This window comes from Oncorhynchus nerka, linkage group LG17 (genome assembly GCF_034236695.1).
Source record: "Oncorhynchus nerka isolate Pitt River linkage group LG17, Oner_Uvic_2.0, whole genome shotgun sequence".
Classification (NCBI taxonomy): Eukaryota; Metazoa; Chordata; class Actinopteri; order Salmoniformes; family Salmonidae; genus Oncorhynchus; species Oncorhynchus nerka.
Genome location: NC_088412.1, coordinates 22,742,066 through 22,762,850, shown reverse-complemented (window position 1 = coordinate 22,762,850; position 20,785 = coordinate 22,742,066). Strand labels below are relative to the sequence as shown.

At 42.5% G+C, this 20,785-nt stretch overlaps 1 protein-coding gene across 2 annotated transcripts in view; it reads left to right on the top strand.

The window, feature by feature from the left end:
- The window catches only part of LOC115144899 (single-stranded DNA-binding protein 3-like), a 140,040-nt gene that overhangs the window by 21,164 nt on the left and 98,091 nt on the right, over positions 1 to 20,785 (top strand). For both annotated transcript variants that reach the window (XM_029686017.2, XM_029686018.2), the window contains exon 3: positions 8,945 to 9,006. In XM_029686017.2, the coding sequence (XP_029541877.1) occupies positions 8,945 to 9,006 (62 nt within the window). The remainder of the gene's footprint in view (positions 1 to 8,944; positions 9,007 to 20,785) is intronic.

The window sequence follows — 20,785 nt, the reverse complement described above, 5'->3', positions numbered from 1 at the left end:
ATCCTCCATTGATCCTCCATATGACATTGACAAATAGTGCATTGTGGGTAGCTTAGAAGATATCGGGAAATAAGTTCATAAATATGTAATATTCCAAAAACATAACTGTTTGTACTTATAGGTAACCCGATCGTGACTACAACTAAGTTACTTACTAAGTCTTTGACCACACTGTTTTATTACATTGGTGAGTAAAACTCAAGGTTCCTACCCTTTAAGCTTAATTGTTGCTCGTTATCTTTCACAATTAATCATAAATTCCATATGTGGAAGTATTATAAAAACATAACTGACCTGTTATAAGAGAGCAGCCTTCAATGGAACTGAAATAATCTGTCACTCTCAGGTTAATGGTCATATTATAAAAGGGTGGATATTAAGGTAGCTGTTCAGGTGTCATGTGTGTTTGCAAGGCTAAATCAAGCCACAACCTGGCCAGGTTAACACAACAGAACGTCATACAGTAGTCTAGTCAATCACAATGCTGAGAAATCAATCCAAATGCTTTTGCCTCCCTCTGCCTTAAACCTTTCAGTACAGCAGCAGGGTTTGACTAAGTGCCAACAAGGCACAGAAGTGGACTAAAATATTAATTACAGATCTGGGACAAGCTCAGAGAGATTAAAGGTCCAATGCAGCCCTTTTTTTTTACCTCAATATCAAATACAAGAAATTCTTATTTACAATGACATGAGGTGATGGCGGCAGATGAATGGCATGACAATGGGCCTCAGGATCTCACCACGGTATCTCTGTGCATTCAAATTGCCATCGATAAAATGCTATTGTGTTTATTGTCTGTAGCTAATGCCGGTCCATAGTATAACCCCACCGCCACCATGGGGCACTCTGTTCACAATGTTGACATCTGCAAACCACTCGCACACACAACGCCATACACGCTTGTCTGACATCTGCCATGTACAGTCGAAACTGGGATTCATCCGTGAAGAGCACACTTCTTCAGTGTGCCAGAGGCCATCGAAGGTGAGCATTTGCCCACTGAAGTCAGTTACAATGCTGAACTGCAGTCAGGTCAAGATCCTGGTGAGGATGACGAGCACGCAGATGAGCTTCCTGACGGTTTGTGCAGAAATTCTTTGGTTGCACAAACCCATCAGCTGTGTGGGGGGCTGGTCTCGGAAGATCCCACAGGTGAAGAAGCCGGATGTGGAGGTCCTGGGCTGGTGTGGTTACATGTGGTCTGCGGTTTGTAGGCCGTTTGGACGTTCTGCCAAATTCTCGAAAACGACGTTGGAGGCGGGTTATGGTAGAAAAATGAACATTTAATTATCTGGCAACTGCTCTGGTGGACGTTCCTGCTGTCAGCATGCCAATTCCACTCCCTCAAAACTTGAGTCATCTGTGGCATTGTGTTGTGACACAACTGCACATTTCAGTGGCCTTTTATTGTCATCAGCACAAGGTGCTTCTGTGTAATGATCATGCTGTTTAGTCAGCTTCTTGATATGCCACACCTGTCAGGTAGCTGGATTATCTTGGCAAAGGAGAAACACTTACTAACAGGGATGTAAACAAATGTGCTTATGGAACATTTCTGGGATATTTTATTTCATCCCATAAAACATGGGACCAACACTTTACATGTTGCATTTCATATTTTTCTTTGGTGTAATTTATGGCCTGGTGATGTCATCAGGCAGGTGTCATGACTCTCCTGTGAGGATCCAAGAGATCAGGTTTATAGTGGATCAGCTCTACAGAGCTCTCCCTCTCCCGTAGAGGGGGAGAGGGATGGATGTGGGGGTTTTATGACACCTCACGTAGATCGTAAACCATTAGGCAGCAGACGAGTCCTTTGGGGCCTAGTTTTGGTGATCGGAATGTCTGCTTGCCTCATGAAGTATTCACCAACCCAAAACTACAACATCAAACAATGGACAAAGGGACAATATTTCATCCTCAGAAATGTTGGAAATGAGGGATCTCAGTGCAAGAAGCATCACTACAGTCCCTGGTTCAAATCCAGGCTGTATCACATCCGGCCATGATTGGGAGTCCCATAGGGCGATGCACAATTGGCCCGGCGTCATCCAGGTTTGGCTAGGGTAGGCTGTCATTGTAAATATGAATTAGTTCTCAACTTGCCTCGTTAAATATATACAGTGGGGCAAAAAAGCATTTAGTTAGCCACCAATTGTGCAAGTTCTCCCACTTAAAAAGATGAGAGAGGCCTGTAATTTTCATCATAGGTACACTTCAACTATGACAGACAAAATGAGAAAAAAAATCCAGAAAATCACATTGTAGGATTTTTAATTAATTTATTTGCAAATTATGGTGGAAAATAACTATTTGGTCAATAACAAAAGTTAATCTCAATACTTTGTTATATACCCTTTGTTGGCAATGACAGAGGTCAAACGTTTTCTGTAAGTCTTCACAAGGTTTTCACACACTGTTGCTGGTATTTTGGCCCATTCCTCCATGCAGATCTCCTCTAGAGCAGTGATGTTTTGGGGCTGTTGCTGGGCAACATGGACTTTCAACTCCCTTCAAAGATTTTCTATGGGGTTGAGATCTGGAGACTGGCTAGGCCACTCCAGGACCTTGAAATGCTTTTTAAGAAGCCACTGCTTCGTTGCCCGGGCGGTGTGTTTGGGATCATTGTCATGCTGAAAGACCCAGCCACGTTTCATCTTCAATGCCCTTGCTGATGGAAGGAGGTTTTCACTCAAAATCTCACAAAACATGGCCCCATTCATTCTTTCCTTTCCACGGATCAGTCGTCCTGGTCCCTTTGCAGAAAAACAGCCCCAAAGCATGATGTTTCCACCCCCATGCTTCACAGTAGGTATGGTATTCTTTGGATGCAACTCAGCATTCTTTGTCCTCCAAACACGATGAGTTGCGTTTTTACCCAAAAATTATATTTTGGTTTCATCTGACCATATAACATTCTCACAGTCTTCTTCTGGATCATCCAAATGCTCTCTAGCAAACTTCAGACGGGCCTGGACATGTACTGGCTTAAGCAGGGGGACACGTCTGGCACTGCAGGATTTGAGTCCCTGGCGGCGTAGTGTGTTACTGATGGTAGGCTTTGTTACTTTGTTCCCAGCTCTCTGCGGGTCATTCACTAGGTCCCCCCGTGTGGTTCTGGGATTTTTGCTCACTGTTCTTGTGATCATTTTGACCCCACGGGGTGAGATCTTGCGTGGAGCCCCAGATCAAGGGAGATTATCAGTGGTCTTGTATGTCTTCCATTTCCTAATAATTGCTCCCACAGTTGATTTCTTCAAACCAAGCAGCTTACCTATTGCAGATTCAGTCTTCCCAGCCTGGTGCAGGTCTACAATTTTGTTTCTGGTGTCCTTTGACAGCTCTTTGGTCTTGGCCATAGTGGAGTTTGGAGTGTGACTGTTGTGGACAGGTGTCTTTTATACTGATAACAAGTTCAAACAGGTGCCATTAATACAGGTAACGAGTGGAGGACAGAGGAGCATCTTAAAGATGGTCTGTGAGAGCCAGAGATCTTGCTTGTTTGTAGGTGACCAAATACTTATTTTCCACCATAATTTGCTAATAAAAATACCTACAATGTGATTTTCTGGATTTTATTTCACATTTTGTCTGTCGTTGAAGTGTACCTATGATGGAAATTACAGGCCTCATCTTTTTAAGTGGGAGAACTTGCACAATTGGTGGCTGACTAAATACTTTTTGGAGAAATGTCCTCTGGTCTGATGAAACAAAAATAGAACTGTTTGGCCATAATGACCATCATTATGTTTGGAAGAAAAAAGGGGGTGGCTTGCAAGCCGAAGAACACCATCCCAACCATGAAGCACGGGGGTTGCAGCATCATATTGTGGGGGGTGCTTTGCTGCAGGAGGGACGGGTGCACTTCACAAAATAGATGGCATCACGAGGCAGGGAAATTATGTGGATATATTGAAGCAACATCTCAAGACATCAGTCGGGGAGTTAAAGCTTGGTCGCAGATCGGTCTTCCAAATGGACAATGACCCCAAGCATACTTCCAAAGTTGTGGCAAAATGGCTTAAGGACAACAAAGTCAAGGTATTGGAGAGATCATCACAAAGCCCTGACCTCAGTCCTATAGAACATTTGAGCAGAACTGAAAAAGTGTGCGAGCAAGAAGGCAAAGAGGAATGGCCAAAATTCACCCAACTTATTGTGGGAAGCTTGTGGAAGGTTACCTGAAACATTTGACCCAAGTTAAACAATTTTAAAGGCAATGATACCAAATGCTAATTGAGTGTATGTAAACTTCTGACCCACTAGGAATGTGATGAAAGATATAAAAGCTGAAAAAAATAATTCTCTACTATCATTCTGACATTTCACATTCTTAAAATAAAGTGGTGTTCCTAACTGACAGGGCATTTTTACTAGGATTAAATGTCAGGAATTGTGAATAACTGAGTTTAAATGTAGTTGGCTAAGGTGTATGTAAACTTCCGACTTCAAATATATGCCTGCCTGCCCGCCTGCCTGCCTGCCTGCCTGCCTGCCCGCCCGCCCACCTCTGGAGAGTCCTGAAAATACATGTTTTTCTTTTGTCATTATGGGGTATTTTGTGTAGATTGATGAGGGGGAAGAAACTTTTTTATTTTTTTTAAATAAGTCTGTAACGTAACTGAATATGAATTCAGAAAGTGTTCAGTCCCCTTGACTTTTTCCACATTTGGTAAAGTTAGAGTTATTATTATTATTTTTTAATTTTACCCCTTTTTCTCCACAATTTTGTGATATCCAATTGGTCGTTACAGTCTTGTCCCATCACGTCAACTCCCCTACGGACTCGGGAGAGGCAAAGGTCGAGAGCCATGCGTTCTCCGAAACATGACCCTGCCAAGCCGCACTGACACACGGATGCCAGCCGCACCAGTGTGTCGGAGGAAACATCGAGCTGGCAACCGAGGTCAGCTTGCTATCGCCTGGCCCGCCACAAGGAGTCGATAGAGCACGATGGGACAAGGAAATCCCGGCCGGCCATACACTTCCCAACCCGGATAATGCTGGGCCAATTGCTGCCTCATGGGTCTCCTGGTCACGGCCGGCTGTGACACAGCCTGGGATCAAACCGGGGGCTGTAGTGATGCCGCAGACACTGCGATGGAGTGCGTTAGAGCGCTGCGCCACCCGGGAAGCCCTTCATTACAGCCTTATTCTAAAATGGATAATCAGTAAAACTTAGGCAAAAAAAGTAATAGTTAATAGTCACTATAGAACATGTAAGCAGCCTAACCAGCTCTGCTAGCGCGAGTAACATGGTCAGTGAGGTATTCTCAGTTGTATCTGGAAGTAGCTAGCTAGCAAGCTAGCCAACTTTAGCCAATTAGTTTTGGTGCTTGGTTGGGACAACGCATGCATTGGCAGGCAAGCTACAGAAGGACGTGCAGGCTATTTCCCCATTGTTTATCGGTGCAATTTCGATGGTTAACTATACTGAAAAAAATATAAGGGCAAACATTCTTGGTCCCATGTTTCATGAGCTGAAAAACAAATCCCAGTGAATTTTCCGTACTCACATTTTCCATATTCTTCTCTTATTTTGTTTACATGTTTGTGACTCACAACCTTGATTTGGTCTTGTGTAGCAAAATTTGAAAGTGTTTTTTTTACATTGGATAAAAGTTTAGACTTTTTGAAAGTTGATAAACTTATAAACTTACTTTTGAGAAAATGGCCGTTGAATGTTTTAGTATCTAGTGAAGAGCTCTTCTTTGTTGTCTACACCCATTCAGCAAAGCTTTAGCCTCACACATCTCGTTTCGCTCTTGGAGTGTTCCGAGCACACACTTGGCGTTCTGCCCGATGGTTTGTTTACCTCTGGATAACATGAACAGCCTAACCAGCTCTGCTGGCAACAATTTCATTACTCTTTTTTGCCGACGTTTACTGACACTGGCCATATTCAATTGGTGTTGTACCCTTTAGCTTAAGACACATAGCTAGGAAAAACAACATGTAAGATCACACACGTAACGTTAGCTAGTTAAACAACAATGAACACAGTGCCAAATCATGTCGTTACTACCCTGCATGAATCTGCTGGGATCTAACCAACCAGGTTCAATGTCAGCTAGCTAACATTAGGCTCTAGCAAATCAAACGGTTCTGGGATACGAATAATGTCATACACTTAACGTTAGCTAGGGAGCCAGCCAGCTAACGTTAGCTAGCTAACAGTACACTTTAGCTTGAAATGAAACTACTTTCTGTCTCTAAGGTCCTTTTGTGAGGAAAAACTCATTTTGATTGTCTGGGCCTGACTCCCCAGTGCGCCCCTGCCCAGTCATGTGAAATCCATAAATTAGGGCCTAATGAATGTATTTCAGTTGACTGATTTCCTTAACTGTAGCTTAGTAAAATCTTTGAAATTGTTTCATGTTGCGTTTTATATTTGTGTTCAGTATAGCTGAAAAAGTTTGAGAGGGTTTATCTAATGTTCCTTTGTTAGATTTGAGCTCGTCTTGCTCTGGCTAGCATTAGATGTTGATCTTGTTGATGTGCATATAGGGAAATATAGCCAACCTTTTTCATTGTTGTTTGATCAATAGGACTGTAAAGTTCCCAAATGTAGGAGGACTCAAATCAAATCAAATGTTATTGGTCACATACACATGTTTAGCAGATGTCATTGCAGGTGTAGCAAAGGTGTGCTTGTGTTTCTAGCTCCAACAGTGCAGTAATATCTAACATGTAATATCTAACAATTTCCCAACATATACACACAAGTCTAAGTAAAGGAATGGATTTAAGAATATATAAATATATGGATGAGCAATGTCAGAATGGCATAGACTAAGATACAGTATATACATATGAGTTGAGTAATAGAAAATATGTAAACATTATTGAAGTGACCAGTATTCATTTATTCAAGTGGCTGCTCCACTGGATGTCATAAGGTGAATGCACCAATTTGTAAGTTGCTCTGGATAAGAGCGTCTGCTAAATGACTTAAATGTAAATGTAAATGTTGTCGTCCTTGGTGATCTTTTGGCCTTCCTGTTACATCGGGTGCTGTAGGTGTCCTGGAGGGCAGCTAGTTTGTCCCTGGTGATGCGTTGGGCAGACCGCACCACCCTCTGGAGAGCCCTGCGGTTGCAGGCGGTGCAGTTGCCTTACCAGGTGGTGATACAGCCTAACAGGATGCTCTCCATTGTGCATCTGTAAAAGTTTGAGGGTTTTAGGTGACTCCTGTGGTATTTAGATGAATGCGTTCTAATCTAAAGTCACGCTGTTGCAACTGCTTGTAAACACGCAGTCCAGTTCAAAGTGAATGATGGCAGGCCCTTGTGGCAAATGGCTTGTTTGCATGTAGGCCTACTGTACCTCTGCACAGATTGTGGTCCTGGACGAGACAATGTTTTTATTAGGTTTTATTTACTGCCATGTCTATTAATTGTCCAAGCGCACAGCCACTTTCCCACTATATTGCTATAGAATTTTCACAAATGCATTAGTATATGTAATTCCCAAACACCCTTGTCAGAAAATGTAAAAATATATATATATTCCTGGGAGTGTATATGAACAGATTTGAATGTTGCTAAAATGCTGTCAGTTCCACTTTAAGTAGCAGGGCTGAAGTGAGGTTCTGATAGCAGAACCCTCCTGGGTGAATCTCCTCCCTGAGATGGAGTGTTAATGGTGTGCTGCTGGATAGGGGTTAAGTTATGGGTCACAGGCAATGGGACGAAGACACCGATCCTCACAAAGTCCACGTCCATGAGACATGCATGCAAAGGCCAGGGTCAAGGTCATTTGCTTGTACTGTAGTTGTGTCTTGAATGTATGAAATCTCATACAAAGTATAATGCAGAGATGCTGATCAGGGATGTTTTCAAACCATTATTTTCTGGTACTCTGCTTGTCCTTCATAGGCTATGAGTAAGTACACAATATAAAAAATAAAATGCTTTTATAACATATCCTGGTAATGATACTTCCAACTATATTGTCTCTCTTCATCAAATAGATGTCAACAGTTCTACAGTCAGCCACGTCACTCCAATTCAATTACTACATTAATATAGGCCTGTCAGTCTCAGGACCTCTCCAAAGCATGTTCATCCCGTCCCATTCCAACCCTCCTCTCCCCCACCCTCCCTGAACAGATAAGAAAATTCAGTCCCCACAGGTACGCTGAAGAAAAACACACCTGCTCAGTGCACCTAATGAGAGCTATCGCTTGGACTCTCCTACTGCCTCTCAATTAACCTCCCCTGCACACGGCCCTGTCCCCCAGGGACACAGTCAGTCCCCACAGCCCCTCCCCTTCACAGCAGAACACCTCCTAAAACAGCTTCTCTGTCCCACACACAACTCAGTCTCGTCCACCAGCTGTGGGGTTTATAGGAGATTATCCACCTACAATATAGTGTAGATCACAAGACATATGCCTTAGCACTACAGTGCATTGCAGGTAGCCTCTATTACATGCCACGTTTTAAGGCTCACTTGTATGAGTTGTTGCCCGATCATGTGACCCTGACCACAAAAAGGTCCTGGCCCTAGTTGCATGAACTTTTCCTGGTCAAGTCACAAAGGCAAGAACCCTGGGTCCTACTTATGAGATGAGAGGCGGAGAAACCTTGGTACACAAGGGAGGCTACGCACAGTACCTGCAATATACTGAAGCTTACACAGTGGCCACAGACAGTGATAATAGGGCTGAGTGTGGTAGCTAGCAATCTCTGGGTTGATCTTATCTCAGTGACCAGATATGGGGAGTAGATGTTTGAAGCGTGAGGAGCTGCTCCTAAGATGTTTTTAGAGTCAGAACCACACTCTCTGCACTCCATTCTTACTGCGTGTCTGTCTGAGGTGGAAGTGGAGTGAGATGTGGTGTTTTATGCATTATGGATGCACATGCAGTAGAGTCTTAACTCTCTCTCTCCCTCTTTGTATCACTCTCTGTCTCTCCACTATCTTCCTCCTCTCCTAGATCCGATGGGAGAAGAACATTACACTGGGGGAGCCCCCTGGATTCCTTCACTCATGGTGGTGGTACGTGCACTGTCTATGTACATTTGACATTTGAGTCATTTAGCAGACATTCTAATCCAGAGCGATTTTACAAAGATGCCCATTTAACACCACACACTGTAAACACACTCTCAGCTGCAATTTATTCACGACATGAAAGCACACATAATGACATGAAAGAATGTGTAGGAGTGAGGAGGAGGTCATTTCTGGCGAATGCTAAGCACAACGTCTTCTGACGTCAGTGCTGTGGGTTCACTGTACTCTCTTCACTGGAAGATGAACTTGCCCTGATAATAAAATGGAACCCAACTCAAACAAGTTCCATTTCCCTCAAATTGGAGCATAGTCAGTATTACTTTAAAAGTGAAGTTATGCTTACTGCGTATGTACAGTCTTGGCCAAAAGTTTTGAGAATGACGCAAATATACATTTTCACAAAGTTTGCTGCTTCAGTGTCTAGATATTTTTGTCAGATGTTACTATGGAATACTGAAGTATAATTACAAGCATTTCATGAGTGTCAAAGGCTTTTATTGACAATTACATGAAGTTGATGCAAAGAGTCAATATTTGCAGTGTTGACCCTTCTTTTTCAAGACCTCTGCAATCTACCCTGGCATGCTATCAATTAGCTTCTGGGCCACATCCTGACTGATGGCAGCCCATTCTTGCATAATCAATGCTTGGAGTTTGTCAGAACTTGTGGGGTTTTGTTTGTCCACCCACCTCTTGAGGATTGACCACACGTTCTCAATGGGATTAAGGTCTGGGGAGTTTCCTGGCCATGGATCCAAAATATTGATGTTTTGCCTTATGGCAAGGTGCTCCATCATGCTGGAAAAGGCATTGTTCGTCACCAAACTGTTCCTGGATGGTAGGGAGAAGTTGCACTCGGAGGATGTGTTGGTACCATTCTTTATTCATGGCTGTGTTCTTATGCAAAATTGTGAGTGAGCCCACTCCCTTGGCTGAAAAGAAACCCCCCACATGAATTGTCTCAGGATGCTTTACTGTTGGCATGACACAGGACTGATGGTAGCGCTCACCTTGTCTTCTCCGGACAAACTTTTTTCCGGATGCCCCAAACAATCGGAAAGGGGATTCATCAGAGAAAATGACTTTACCCCAGTCATCAGCAGTCCAATCCTTGTACCTTTTGCAGAATATCAGTCTGTCTCTGATGTTTTTCCTGGAGAGAAGTGGCTTCTTTGCTGCCCTTCTTGACACCAGGCCATCCTCCAAACGTCTTTGCCTCACTGTGCATGCAGATGCACTCACACCTGCCTGCTGCCATTCCTGAGCAAGCTCTGTACTGGTGGTGCCCCGATCCCGCAGCTGAATCAACTTTAGGAGACGGTCCTGGCGCTTGCTGGACTTTCTTGGGCACCCTGAAGCCTTCTTCACAACAATTGCACCGCTCTCCTTGAAGTTCTTGATGATCCGATAAATGGTTGATTTACTGGCAGCAATATTCTTGCCTGTGAAGCCCTTTTTGTGCAAAGCAATGATGACCGCACGTGTTTCCTTGCAGGTAACCATGGTTTACAGAGGAAGAACAATGATTCCAAGCACCACCCTCGTTTTGTAGCTTCCAGTCTGTTACTTGAACTCAATCAGCTTAACAGAGTGATCTCCAGCCTTGTCCTCGTCAACACTCACACCTGTGTTAATTAGAGAGTCACTGACATGATGTCAGCTGGTCTTTTGGAGGCAGGGCTGAAATGCAGTGGAAATGGTTTTTGGGGATTCAGTTCATTTGCATGGCAAAGAGGGACTTTGCAATTAATTGCAATTCATCTGATCACTCTTCATAACATTCTGGAGTATATGCAAATTGCCATCGTACAAACTGAAGCAGCAGACTTCGAAAATTAATATTTGTGTCATTCTCAAAACTTTTGGCCACGACTGTATACCTGTTATACTGTAAATAGCTTTTATAGTTTCTGGCCAGAGTAAAAAAACCAGATAACTCATTATGATCTCTATCCATGATATTCGTAGAACCAGCTTGTGCTGTATATGTTTTAGCCGACCTTTCAGAGGTGTTAATGCCAAAACAATTCTTCAGTGTATTTGCTATCTGGAAGTGGTCTGCCTCTGGACTGACAGGCTGTCACGTATTTCTCTCAGTCTCACTGGATGGAAACGCCCATGCCTGGGTTATCCTCCAGTTGACAGATGAAGAGGCAGAGAGAGATCGAAGGAAAGAGAGAGAGACTGGGAGAAAGAGAGAGGGAGTGAGTTCACAGGCAGTCTTTGTTTGTCCAGCGCTGCTCATCCCGAAAAGCCCCTCTACCCTCAATCTCTGAACAGGGGTCTTTCAGCTGCATTCTTCTCCCTGAATCGCCAACATGCTTTAATTGTGAATCATGTTTACACAGCTCATAATGGCCCTTAAGAGAGCCTGTGTTCCCTCCGTCTGACAGATTTCACTTGAAAAGCTACCAAAGTTGCAGACAGATTGACATATACAAACATACCTTTTTTAGACAAAGTTTACTTTCACGTTGCCTAACCCTCTAGAGAAGTTGTAAAGTCTCAGGGTTTGTTGATGTGCTGAGACATGGTTTGAGGGAGCCGTGTGTGTGTGTGTGTGTGTGTGTGTGTGTGTGTGTGTGTGTGTGTGTGTGTGTGTGTGTGTGTGTGTGTGTGTGTGTGTGTGTGTGTGTGTGTGTGTGAGCAGTCGGAGAGTAGGCAGGTTATTAGCTGAGCAGGGCCCCAGTGGAGGGTTCCCAGCTAGCACATTTGGTTCATTGGAAGTTGTGGGAACGTATGTATTTGGGTTTCGCATTGGTTGTGGTAACGAAGCCATGTTTTCTGACTGTTTAAAAAACATTTTATAGAAAATATTTTTTCAGTTGCAGGGAGGTTCAGAGAGCATTTTACTCCAGTTCCTTAAGTTTTCCTGGGAGGTTTTATTGACGCTCTGAAAGTGTTTTAATAACACGGCTAGCATATTTTGGGTTAACTTTTTTGAATTCCAAGCACTGCTACTGAATAGGACACATTGAAATGAATTTCCTTAGGCATTAATCGTGGAAATGCATTCCTTTTTTTTATCAGTGAGATTCAAAGCTATAATCTTCTGTTCTCTATCCATGGAATGAGTCCACTTCGCCATCAGGAGTTAGCATGCCATGTTTTTTAACATATACAAAGCTGTTACATTTTTGTATATTCAAACAGACCCCATTTCAAACTAAACAAGCACTCATTAAGGTGTGGCCAAGATTAGTGGCTGCGCCAACACACCTGAACATACTTAACAAGAGTTGAAAAAAATATCCTAGAAATTGTCCATAAGCATCAAAAGCTTATTTATCTCAAATGTTGTGCAGAAAATGGTTTACATCCCTTTTAGTGAGTCGTTTTCCTTTTCCAAGATCATCCATCCATCCAACTGACAGGTGTGCATGCCAAGAAGCTGATTAAACAACATGATCATTACACAGGTGTACCTTGTGCAAAGGACAATAAAAGGCCACTCTAAAATGTGTAGTTTGGTCACACAACACAATGCCACAGATATCTCAAGTTTTTAAGGAGCGTGTAATTGGAATGTTGACTGCAAGAATGTCTATCAGAGCTGTTGACAGATCATTTAATGTTGACTGCAAGAATGTCTATCAGAGCTGTTGACAGATCATTTAATGTTGACTGCAAGAATGTCTATCAGAGCTGTTGACAGATCATTTAATGTTGACTGCAAGAATGTCTATCAGAGCTGTTGACAGGTCATTTAATGTAAATCTTTCTAGCATAAGCTGCCTCCAACATCGTTTTAGAGAATTTGGCAGTATGTCCAACCGCAGACCACGTGTAACCATGTCAGCCCAGGACTTCCACATCCGGCTTCTTCACCTGCGGGATCGTCAGACCAGCCAACTGGGTTTGCACAACCAAAGAATTTCTGCACAAACTGTCAGAAACATCTCAGGGAAGCTCATCTGTGTGCTCTTCGTCCTCACCAGGGACTTGACCTGACTGCAGTTTGGCGTCGTACTGGCACGCTGGAGAAGTGTGCTCTTCACGGATGAATCCTGGTTTTAAATATACTGGGCAGATGGCAGACGGAAGGTATGGCGTCATGTGGGCGAGCGCTTTGCTGATGTCAACTTTGTGAACAGAGAGCCCCATGGTGGCGGAGGGGTTATGGTATGGAAAGGCATAAGCGATGGACAATGAACACAATTGCATTTTATCGATGGCAATGTCATTTTTAAAATTTAACCTTCATTTAACTAGGCAAGTCAGTTAATAACCTCTTAGAGCTACCCCCTACTTTTTAAAATTTCCGCCTGAAGACATACCCAAATCTAACTGCCTGTAGCTCAGGCACAGAACCAAGGATATGCATGTTCTTGTACCATTTGAAAGAAGTTTGTGTAAATGTGAATTGAATGTAGGAGAATATAACACAATAGATCTGGTTTAGATAATACAATGAAAAAAACATGTTTTTTTATTTTTATTGTTGTATCATCATCTTTAAAATGAACAAGATAAAACAAACAGTCAGATAGGATGATGGGGACAATTTTAGTGAAAAACATAAGAGGGCAACAGTACTTGTGCAAAGTTTCAGAATGATAACTTCCAAAATGAGTGTGCTACATGACATTTATCATGAAGTCACCCAGGTGTCCCACACAAGTAGCCCAAATGTACCAAAGTGGCCAAATTGGTGAAGTTATACATTTTGAATGGAATAACTATATACAAAATACCAAAATGGTATTCAAACCCCCCCCCCCAAAATGGTATTCAAACCCCCCACCCCAAAATGGTATTCAAACCCCCCCCCAAAAATGGAGAAAAAACATGAAAAAAAAGATACATTTACAAAATAACACTTTCGATATTTGGAAGACCCTCAGTCCTCTACACAATATTATGCTGCTGATGCCAGGTGCCATAGCACATCCATGCCGGCAGAAATACATTTGGGCAGATGAACACCACTTGTGGCAGGAGCTGGATGAACCAGCTTCAGTGGGGGATGGACACCTTGGCACTGGGGGCTCCCATTCAGAGTCAGTGTCACTGTGAAAGAAAAGGTTCAGTTAGAATAGTTTCACATATGAGCCCTGTATCAGCAGGTATAATAAACAGATATATATAGAGTACAGGGAACATAAGGTTGAATATATTATTATAGACCTGCTAGATCTACTGTCTCATTTATATTATGACAGACCAGCTAGATCTACTGTCTATTTTATATTATGACATTTCAGCTAGATCTACTGTCTCTATTATATTATGACATACTAGCTAGATCTACTGTCTCATTTATATTATGACATTTCAGCTAGATCTACTGTCTCTATTATATTATGACAGACCAGCTAGATCTACTGTCTTTATTATATTACAACAGACCAGCTGTATCTACTGTCTCCATTTCACTTTGGCCATTGTTGTGGGCCTGACCTCCCCTCAACAGCCTCAAATAGGCTATTTCATTTCACAAATAATATTTTATATTATTAATTTCAAACAACGGCATTAGCATGAGAAGAACTTACCAGTCCAAAACGATGTCCTCTCCGTTCAAAAAATATTCCTCCATCTGGGAATCGCTAAATGAATCGTCCTCGATCAATTTCTTCTAAAATTGTGTGTACATCTGTATATCTAGACTTAGATTTAGCTTTCCCTGATTTAGTCACCATACTGATTGATATATAAACAGCTGGATATGCGCTTTACCAAAACAATGCTGTGCGCAACATGCGTTGCTCCTTCCGGTATGAATCGTCAATGGCGAATGAACCTCTTCACGCTGGAGTTTACTACATGGGTTGGTCTTCCAACACATAAACATTACATATTGCCGTTTACCTCAGCTCATTGGCTATCTACCCAGCTAGATTTCAAGACGATCAGTGGTCATTGGGTTAAAATACAGTCAATCAACGAAACAGCGGGCAAATCATTGGCGCACAATGATGTCATTACTTGTTGTCTTCAAATCGGTTTCTTTCAGTCATTACGTCCCGCGAAATGACCCATCAGGTTTGGTTGTGTTACAAACAAACCTGGTTGTGTTACAAACAAACCAGTTGATTGCAATGAAACCAAACATGACTGGAAAAGTCACGTTTTGTGTGTGTATTTACCTCGAATGTGCCGTCGTCAAATGGAATGAGACGGAATTCACGACACAGGCGGTTCACAAAATGTATTTGATCAAACAAAAGACCATTCATTGTGTAACAATGAGCATTGGGATTGCAAACAGAGGAAGATTGTCAAAGGTAAAAATTTATTTTATTGCAGTTTGTTACGCCTGTGCTGTTTGAAATAGTCATTTTTATGGGGCTCTATCCTCAGATAATCGCATCGTATTCTTTCGCAGTAAATCCTGTTTTAAATCTGACAATGCAGTTGGATTATCAAGATTCTAGGCTTTCGAAACATGTGAGACACTTGTATTTTCATGAATGTTTAATATGACTATTTATGTAGCGATCACCGTACGTTGTCGAATTTCATCCCACTCCTGGGTTCCGTGCTCAGAGATGACGAACAAATTCTTATTTACCCTGGCCAAACCCTCCCCTAACCCAGACGATACTGGGCCAATTGTGCGCCACCCTATGGAACTCCCGATCACAGCTGGTTGTGATACAGCCCGGGATCGAACCAGAGTCTGTAGTGACTCCTCTAGCAATGTTAAATTAATGAAATACCAAGAAAATTGTGTTTTTTTCAAGTGCCTTAAATGTGCTGAGAATGTTACAAAGCCAAGCAATTATTCTGCACCATTTCCAGTTGTGGGAAAGTTGTTTGCAAAATAACCATAGGACAACCACGTTCTAAGAAACATATGGTTCTCAGAATGTTATGTGCTAGCTGGGTTGTCTGTCTGGGGCTGCAGCACTGGATGGGGAGGCTCACTGGCCCCTCCCCCTTCACCAGGACACCTCCCCCTTCACCAACCTCCTCCCCCAAACAAAGGGTCCAGATGGTAAGGGAAAGCCAACCCCCCCCTCCCTCTGCTCCCACTCCCTCAACCTTTGTCTGGAGGCTTGTCCTTTGTTTGCAGAGAGACCCCTAACAGATTAACTCCTTGCATTCCAGTCTCTTTTGTGTTAACCCAGGGTGGGGGATTTGGCTATTTTTCTTCCCTGATTCTGTCTCAAGCAGTTTCCAGTTTGGTCGTACAGGCCTGAATGGGCTGAGGGGGGGAGCTACAGGTTGCGGTGGGTTGGAGGTGGGGGTAGGTCATCCACTTCTGTTATGGACGCAGGGATAAAGCCAGGGTTCCGAGAGGGGTGCAGGTGTTGATTGTTTCATTAGCCCTCTTCATTTGTTGACCAAATCAATTGTTTTAACCAGTTTTCAATGGACATCCATTCGGTCACCCTCTCAGAACCTCACCACAATACTATGTACACGGATCATCCCTCAAATTGCTTCCAGCTGAAATTCATCCTTGTGAGGGGCAAAGAAAAGAAGTCAAGCAAAACAGACTTACCCCAACCTAAATCTCCTGGTTATATTTTATAAAACAGGTATAATCAGGCTGAAAGTGGGGCTTTGTGGTTACTTTCAGCCCATACAGTGGGGCAAAAAAGTATTTAGTCAGCCACCAATTGTGCAAGTTCTCCCACTTAAAAAGATGAGAGGCCTGTAATTTCCATCGTAGGTACACTTCAACTATGACAGACAAAATGAGAAAAAAAATCCAGAAAATCACATTGTAGGATTTCTAATGAATTTATTTGCAAATTATGGTAGAAAATAAGTACTGTTTCCATTGATCATCCTAGGGTAGCCTAGTGGTTAGAACGTTGGGCTAGTTTTCGAACAAGGCAGTTAACCCAAATAAGAATTTGTTCTTAACTGACTTGCCTAGTTAAATAAAGGTAAAATAAAAAATGATTAGAGTCCACCTGTGGTAAATTATATTTATTAGACATGATTTGGAAATGCACACACCTGTGTATACAATTGAAGTCGGAAGTTTACATACACCTTAGCCAAATACATTTAAACTCAGTTTTTCACAATTCCTGACATTTAATCCTAGTAAAAATTCCCTGTCTTAGGTCAGTTAGGATCACTACTTTTATTTTAAGAATGTGAAATGTTAGAATAATAGAAGAGAGTGATTTATTTCAGCTTTTATTTCTTTCCTCACATTCCCAGTGGGTCAGAGGTTTACGTACACTCAATTTATATTTGATAGCATTGCCTTTAAATTGTTTAACTGAGTCAAACATTTCGGGTAGCCTTCCACGAGCTTCCCACAATAATTTGGGTGGATTTTTACAGAGCTGGTGTAACTGAGTCAGGTTTGTAGGCCTCCTTGCTCGCACACATTTTTCTAGTTCTGCCCACCATTTTTCTACGGGATTGAGGTCAGGGCTTTGTGATTGCCACTCCAATACCTTGACTTTGTCATTGTCTTGACTTAAGCCATTTTGCCACAACTTTGGAAGTATGCTTGGTGTCATTGTCCATTTGGAAGACCCATTTGCGAGCAAGCTTTAACTTCCTGACTGATGTCTTGAGATGTTGCTTCAACATATCTGCATAATTTTCCATTCTCATGATGCCATCTATTTTGTGAAGTGCACCAATCCCTCCTGCAACAAAGCACCCCCACAACATGATGCTGCCACCCCCGTGCTTCACGGTTGGGATGGTGTTCTTCAGCTTGTAAGCCTCCCCCGTTTTTCTCCACACATAACGATGGTCATTATGGCCAAACAGTTCTATTTTTGTTTCATCAGACCAGAGGATATTTCTCCAAAAAGTACAATCTTTGTCCCCATGTGCAGTTGCAAACTGGCAGTTTTGGGGCAGTGGCTTCTTCCTTGCTGAGCGGACTTTCAAGTTATAATGATATAGAACTCGTTGACCTGTGAATATAAACACTTTTGTACCAGTTTCCTCCAGCATCTTCACAAGATCCTTTGCTGTTGTTCTGGGATTGATTTGTACTTTTTGCACCAAAGTATGTTCATCTCTAGGAGACAGAACGCGTCTCCTTCCTGAGCGGTATGACGACTGCGTGGTCCCATGGTGTTTATACTTGCGTACTATTGTTTGTACAGATTAATTGCCCCCAAGGATGAACCAGACTTGTGGAGGGCTACAATTATCTTGACTGATTTCATTTGAGTTTGAAGGTAGGCCTTGAAATACATCCACAGGTACACCTCCAATTGACTCAAATGATGTCAATTAGCCTATCAGAAGCTTCTAAAGCCATGACATCATTTTCTGGAATATTCCAAGCTGTTTATAGGCACAGTCAATTTAGTATATGTAAACTTCTGACCCACTGGAATTGTGATACAGTGAATTGTAAGTGAAATAATCTGTCTGTGAACAATTGTTTGGAAAAATTACTTGTCATGCACAAAGTAGATGTCCTAACTGACTTGCCAAAACTATAGTTTGTTAACCTCTTGCTTCTACTCGGGACGCTTGCGTCCCAACTAGAGCTCTGGAAATGCAAATGCGCTACGCTAAATGCTAATAGTATTAGTTAAAACTCAAAAGTTCATTAAAATACACATGCAGGGTATCGAATTAAAGCTACACTCGTTGTGAATCCAGGCAACAAGTCAGATTTTTAAAATGCTTTTCGGCGAAAGCATGAGAAGCTATTATCTGATAGCATGTAACACCCCAAAAGACCCGCAGGGGACGTAAACAAAATAATTAGCATTTCGGCGTTACACAAACCGCACAATAAAATAGAAAACATTCATTACCTTTCACCATCTTCTTTGTTGGCACTCCTAGATGTCCCATAAACACTATTTGGGTCTTTATTTCGATTAAATCGGTCCATATAAAGCCTAGATATCGTTATATGTAGACTGTGTGATAAACGAAAAAAACATAGTTTCAAAACGTAACGTCATTTTTTAAAATTCAAAAAGTCGACGATAAACTTTCACAAAACACTTCGAAATACGTTTGTAATGCAACTTTAGGTATTAGTAAACGTTAATAAGCGATAAAATTCATCAGGAGGCGATGTAAAGATCATTAGCTGTCCGTCTGGAAAAATGTCCGGCTAGAAACTCAACGAAAATATCCGGTCCTAGACCTGAGGAGATACGGTGCCCTGCATGTGTTTGACCAAGAAAAAACTTGAAGGGAAATGACAAGACTCTAGACACCGTGTGGAATCTGTAGGTACTGCAACCTCAGTCAATTAATTGTGGTTCACCTTTATCAATGGGTTCAAGTAGCGCATGGATATATTTTCCCATTTTCAGTGATCAGTTTTTCCTGTGCTTTTCGATGTAAATGCCGTTCTGGTAAAGCCACAGCAGTGATTTAACCAGTTTTATAAACGTCTGAGTGTTTTCTATCCACACAGACTAAGCAAATGCATATACTATATTCCTGGCATGAGTAGCAGGGAGCTGAAATGTTGCGCGATTTTTAACAGAATGTTCAAAAAAGTAGAGGGTCGACTTAAGAGGTTAACAAGAAATTTGAAGAGTGGTTGAAATTTTAATGACTCCAACCTAAGTGTATGTAAACCTCCGACTTCAACAGTATATTTAAGGTTCCACAGTTGACACTGCATGTCAAAGCTCAAACCAAGCCATGAGGTCGAAGGAATGGTCCTAGAGCACCGAGACAGGATTGTGTCGGAGCACAGATCTGGGGAAGGGTACCAAAAAGATTCTGCAGTATTGAAGGTCCCCATCAACACAGTGGCCTCCATCATTCTTAAATGGAAGAAGATTGGAACCACCAAGACTCTTCCTAGAGCTGGCTGCCCCCGGCCAAAGTGAGCATTTGGGGGAGAAGGTCCTTGGTCAGGGAGGTGACCAAGAACCTGACGGTCACTCTGGCAGAGCTCTACAGTTCCTCTGTGGAGATGGAAGAAACTTCCAGAAGGACAGCCATCTCATTCAGGCCTTTATGGTAGAGTGGCCTGGTGGAAGCCACTCCTCAGTAAAAGGCACATGACAGCCCGCTTGGAGTTTGCCAAAAGGAACCTAAAGACTCTCAGACCATGAGAAACAAGATTATCTGCTCTGATGAAACCAAGATTGGCCTGAATGCCAAGCGTCACGTCTGGAGGAAACCTGGCACCATCCCTACGGTGAAGCGTGGTGGTGTCAGCATCATGCTGTGGGGATGTTTTTCAGTGGCAGGGACTGGGAGACTAATCAGGATTGAGGGAAAGATGAACAGAGCAAAGTACAGAGAGATCCTTGATGAAAACCTGCCCCAGAGCGCTCAGGACCTCAGACTGGGGTGAAGGTTCACCTTCCAACAGGACAATGACCCTAAGCACGCAGCCAAGACAACGCAGGAGTGGCTTCGGGACAAGTCTCTGAATGTCCTCGAGTGGCCCAGCTAGAGCCCGGACTTGAACCCGATCAAACATCTCTGGAGAGTCCTGAAAATATCTGTGCAGCGACGCTCCCCATCCAACCTGACGGAGCTTGAGAGGATCTGCAGAGAAGAATGGGAGAAACTCCCCAAATACAGGTGTGCTTGTAGCATCATACCCAAGAAGACTCGACTGTAATCCAATTTGTAAGTCGCTCTGGATAAGAGCGTCTGCTAAATGACTTAAATGTAATGTAAATGTAATCGCTGCCAAAGGTGCTTCAACAAAGTACTCAGTAAAGGGTCTGAATTCTTATGTAAATGTGATATTTTTTATTTTTGGTAAAGTTGCTGAAGTTTCTAAAAAAAGTTTTTGATTTTGCTTATGGGGTATTGTGTGTAGATTGAAGGTGGAAAAAAACAACTGAATACATTTTTGAATAAGGCTGTATATATTTCACTACTGTATATC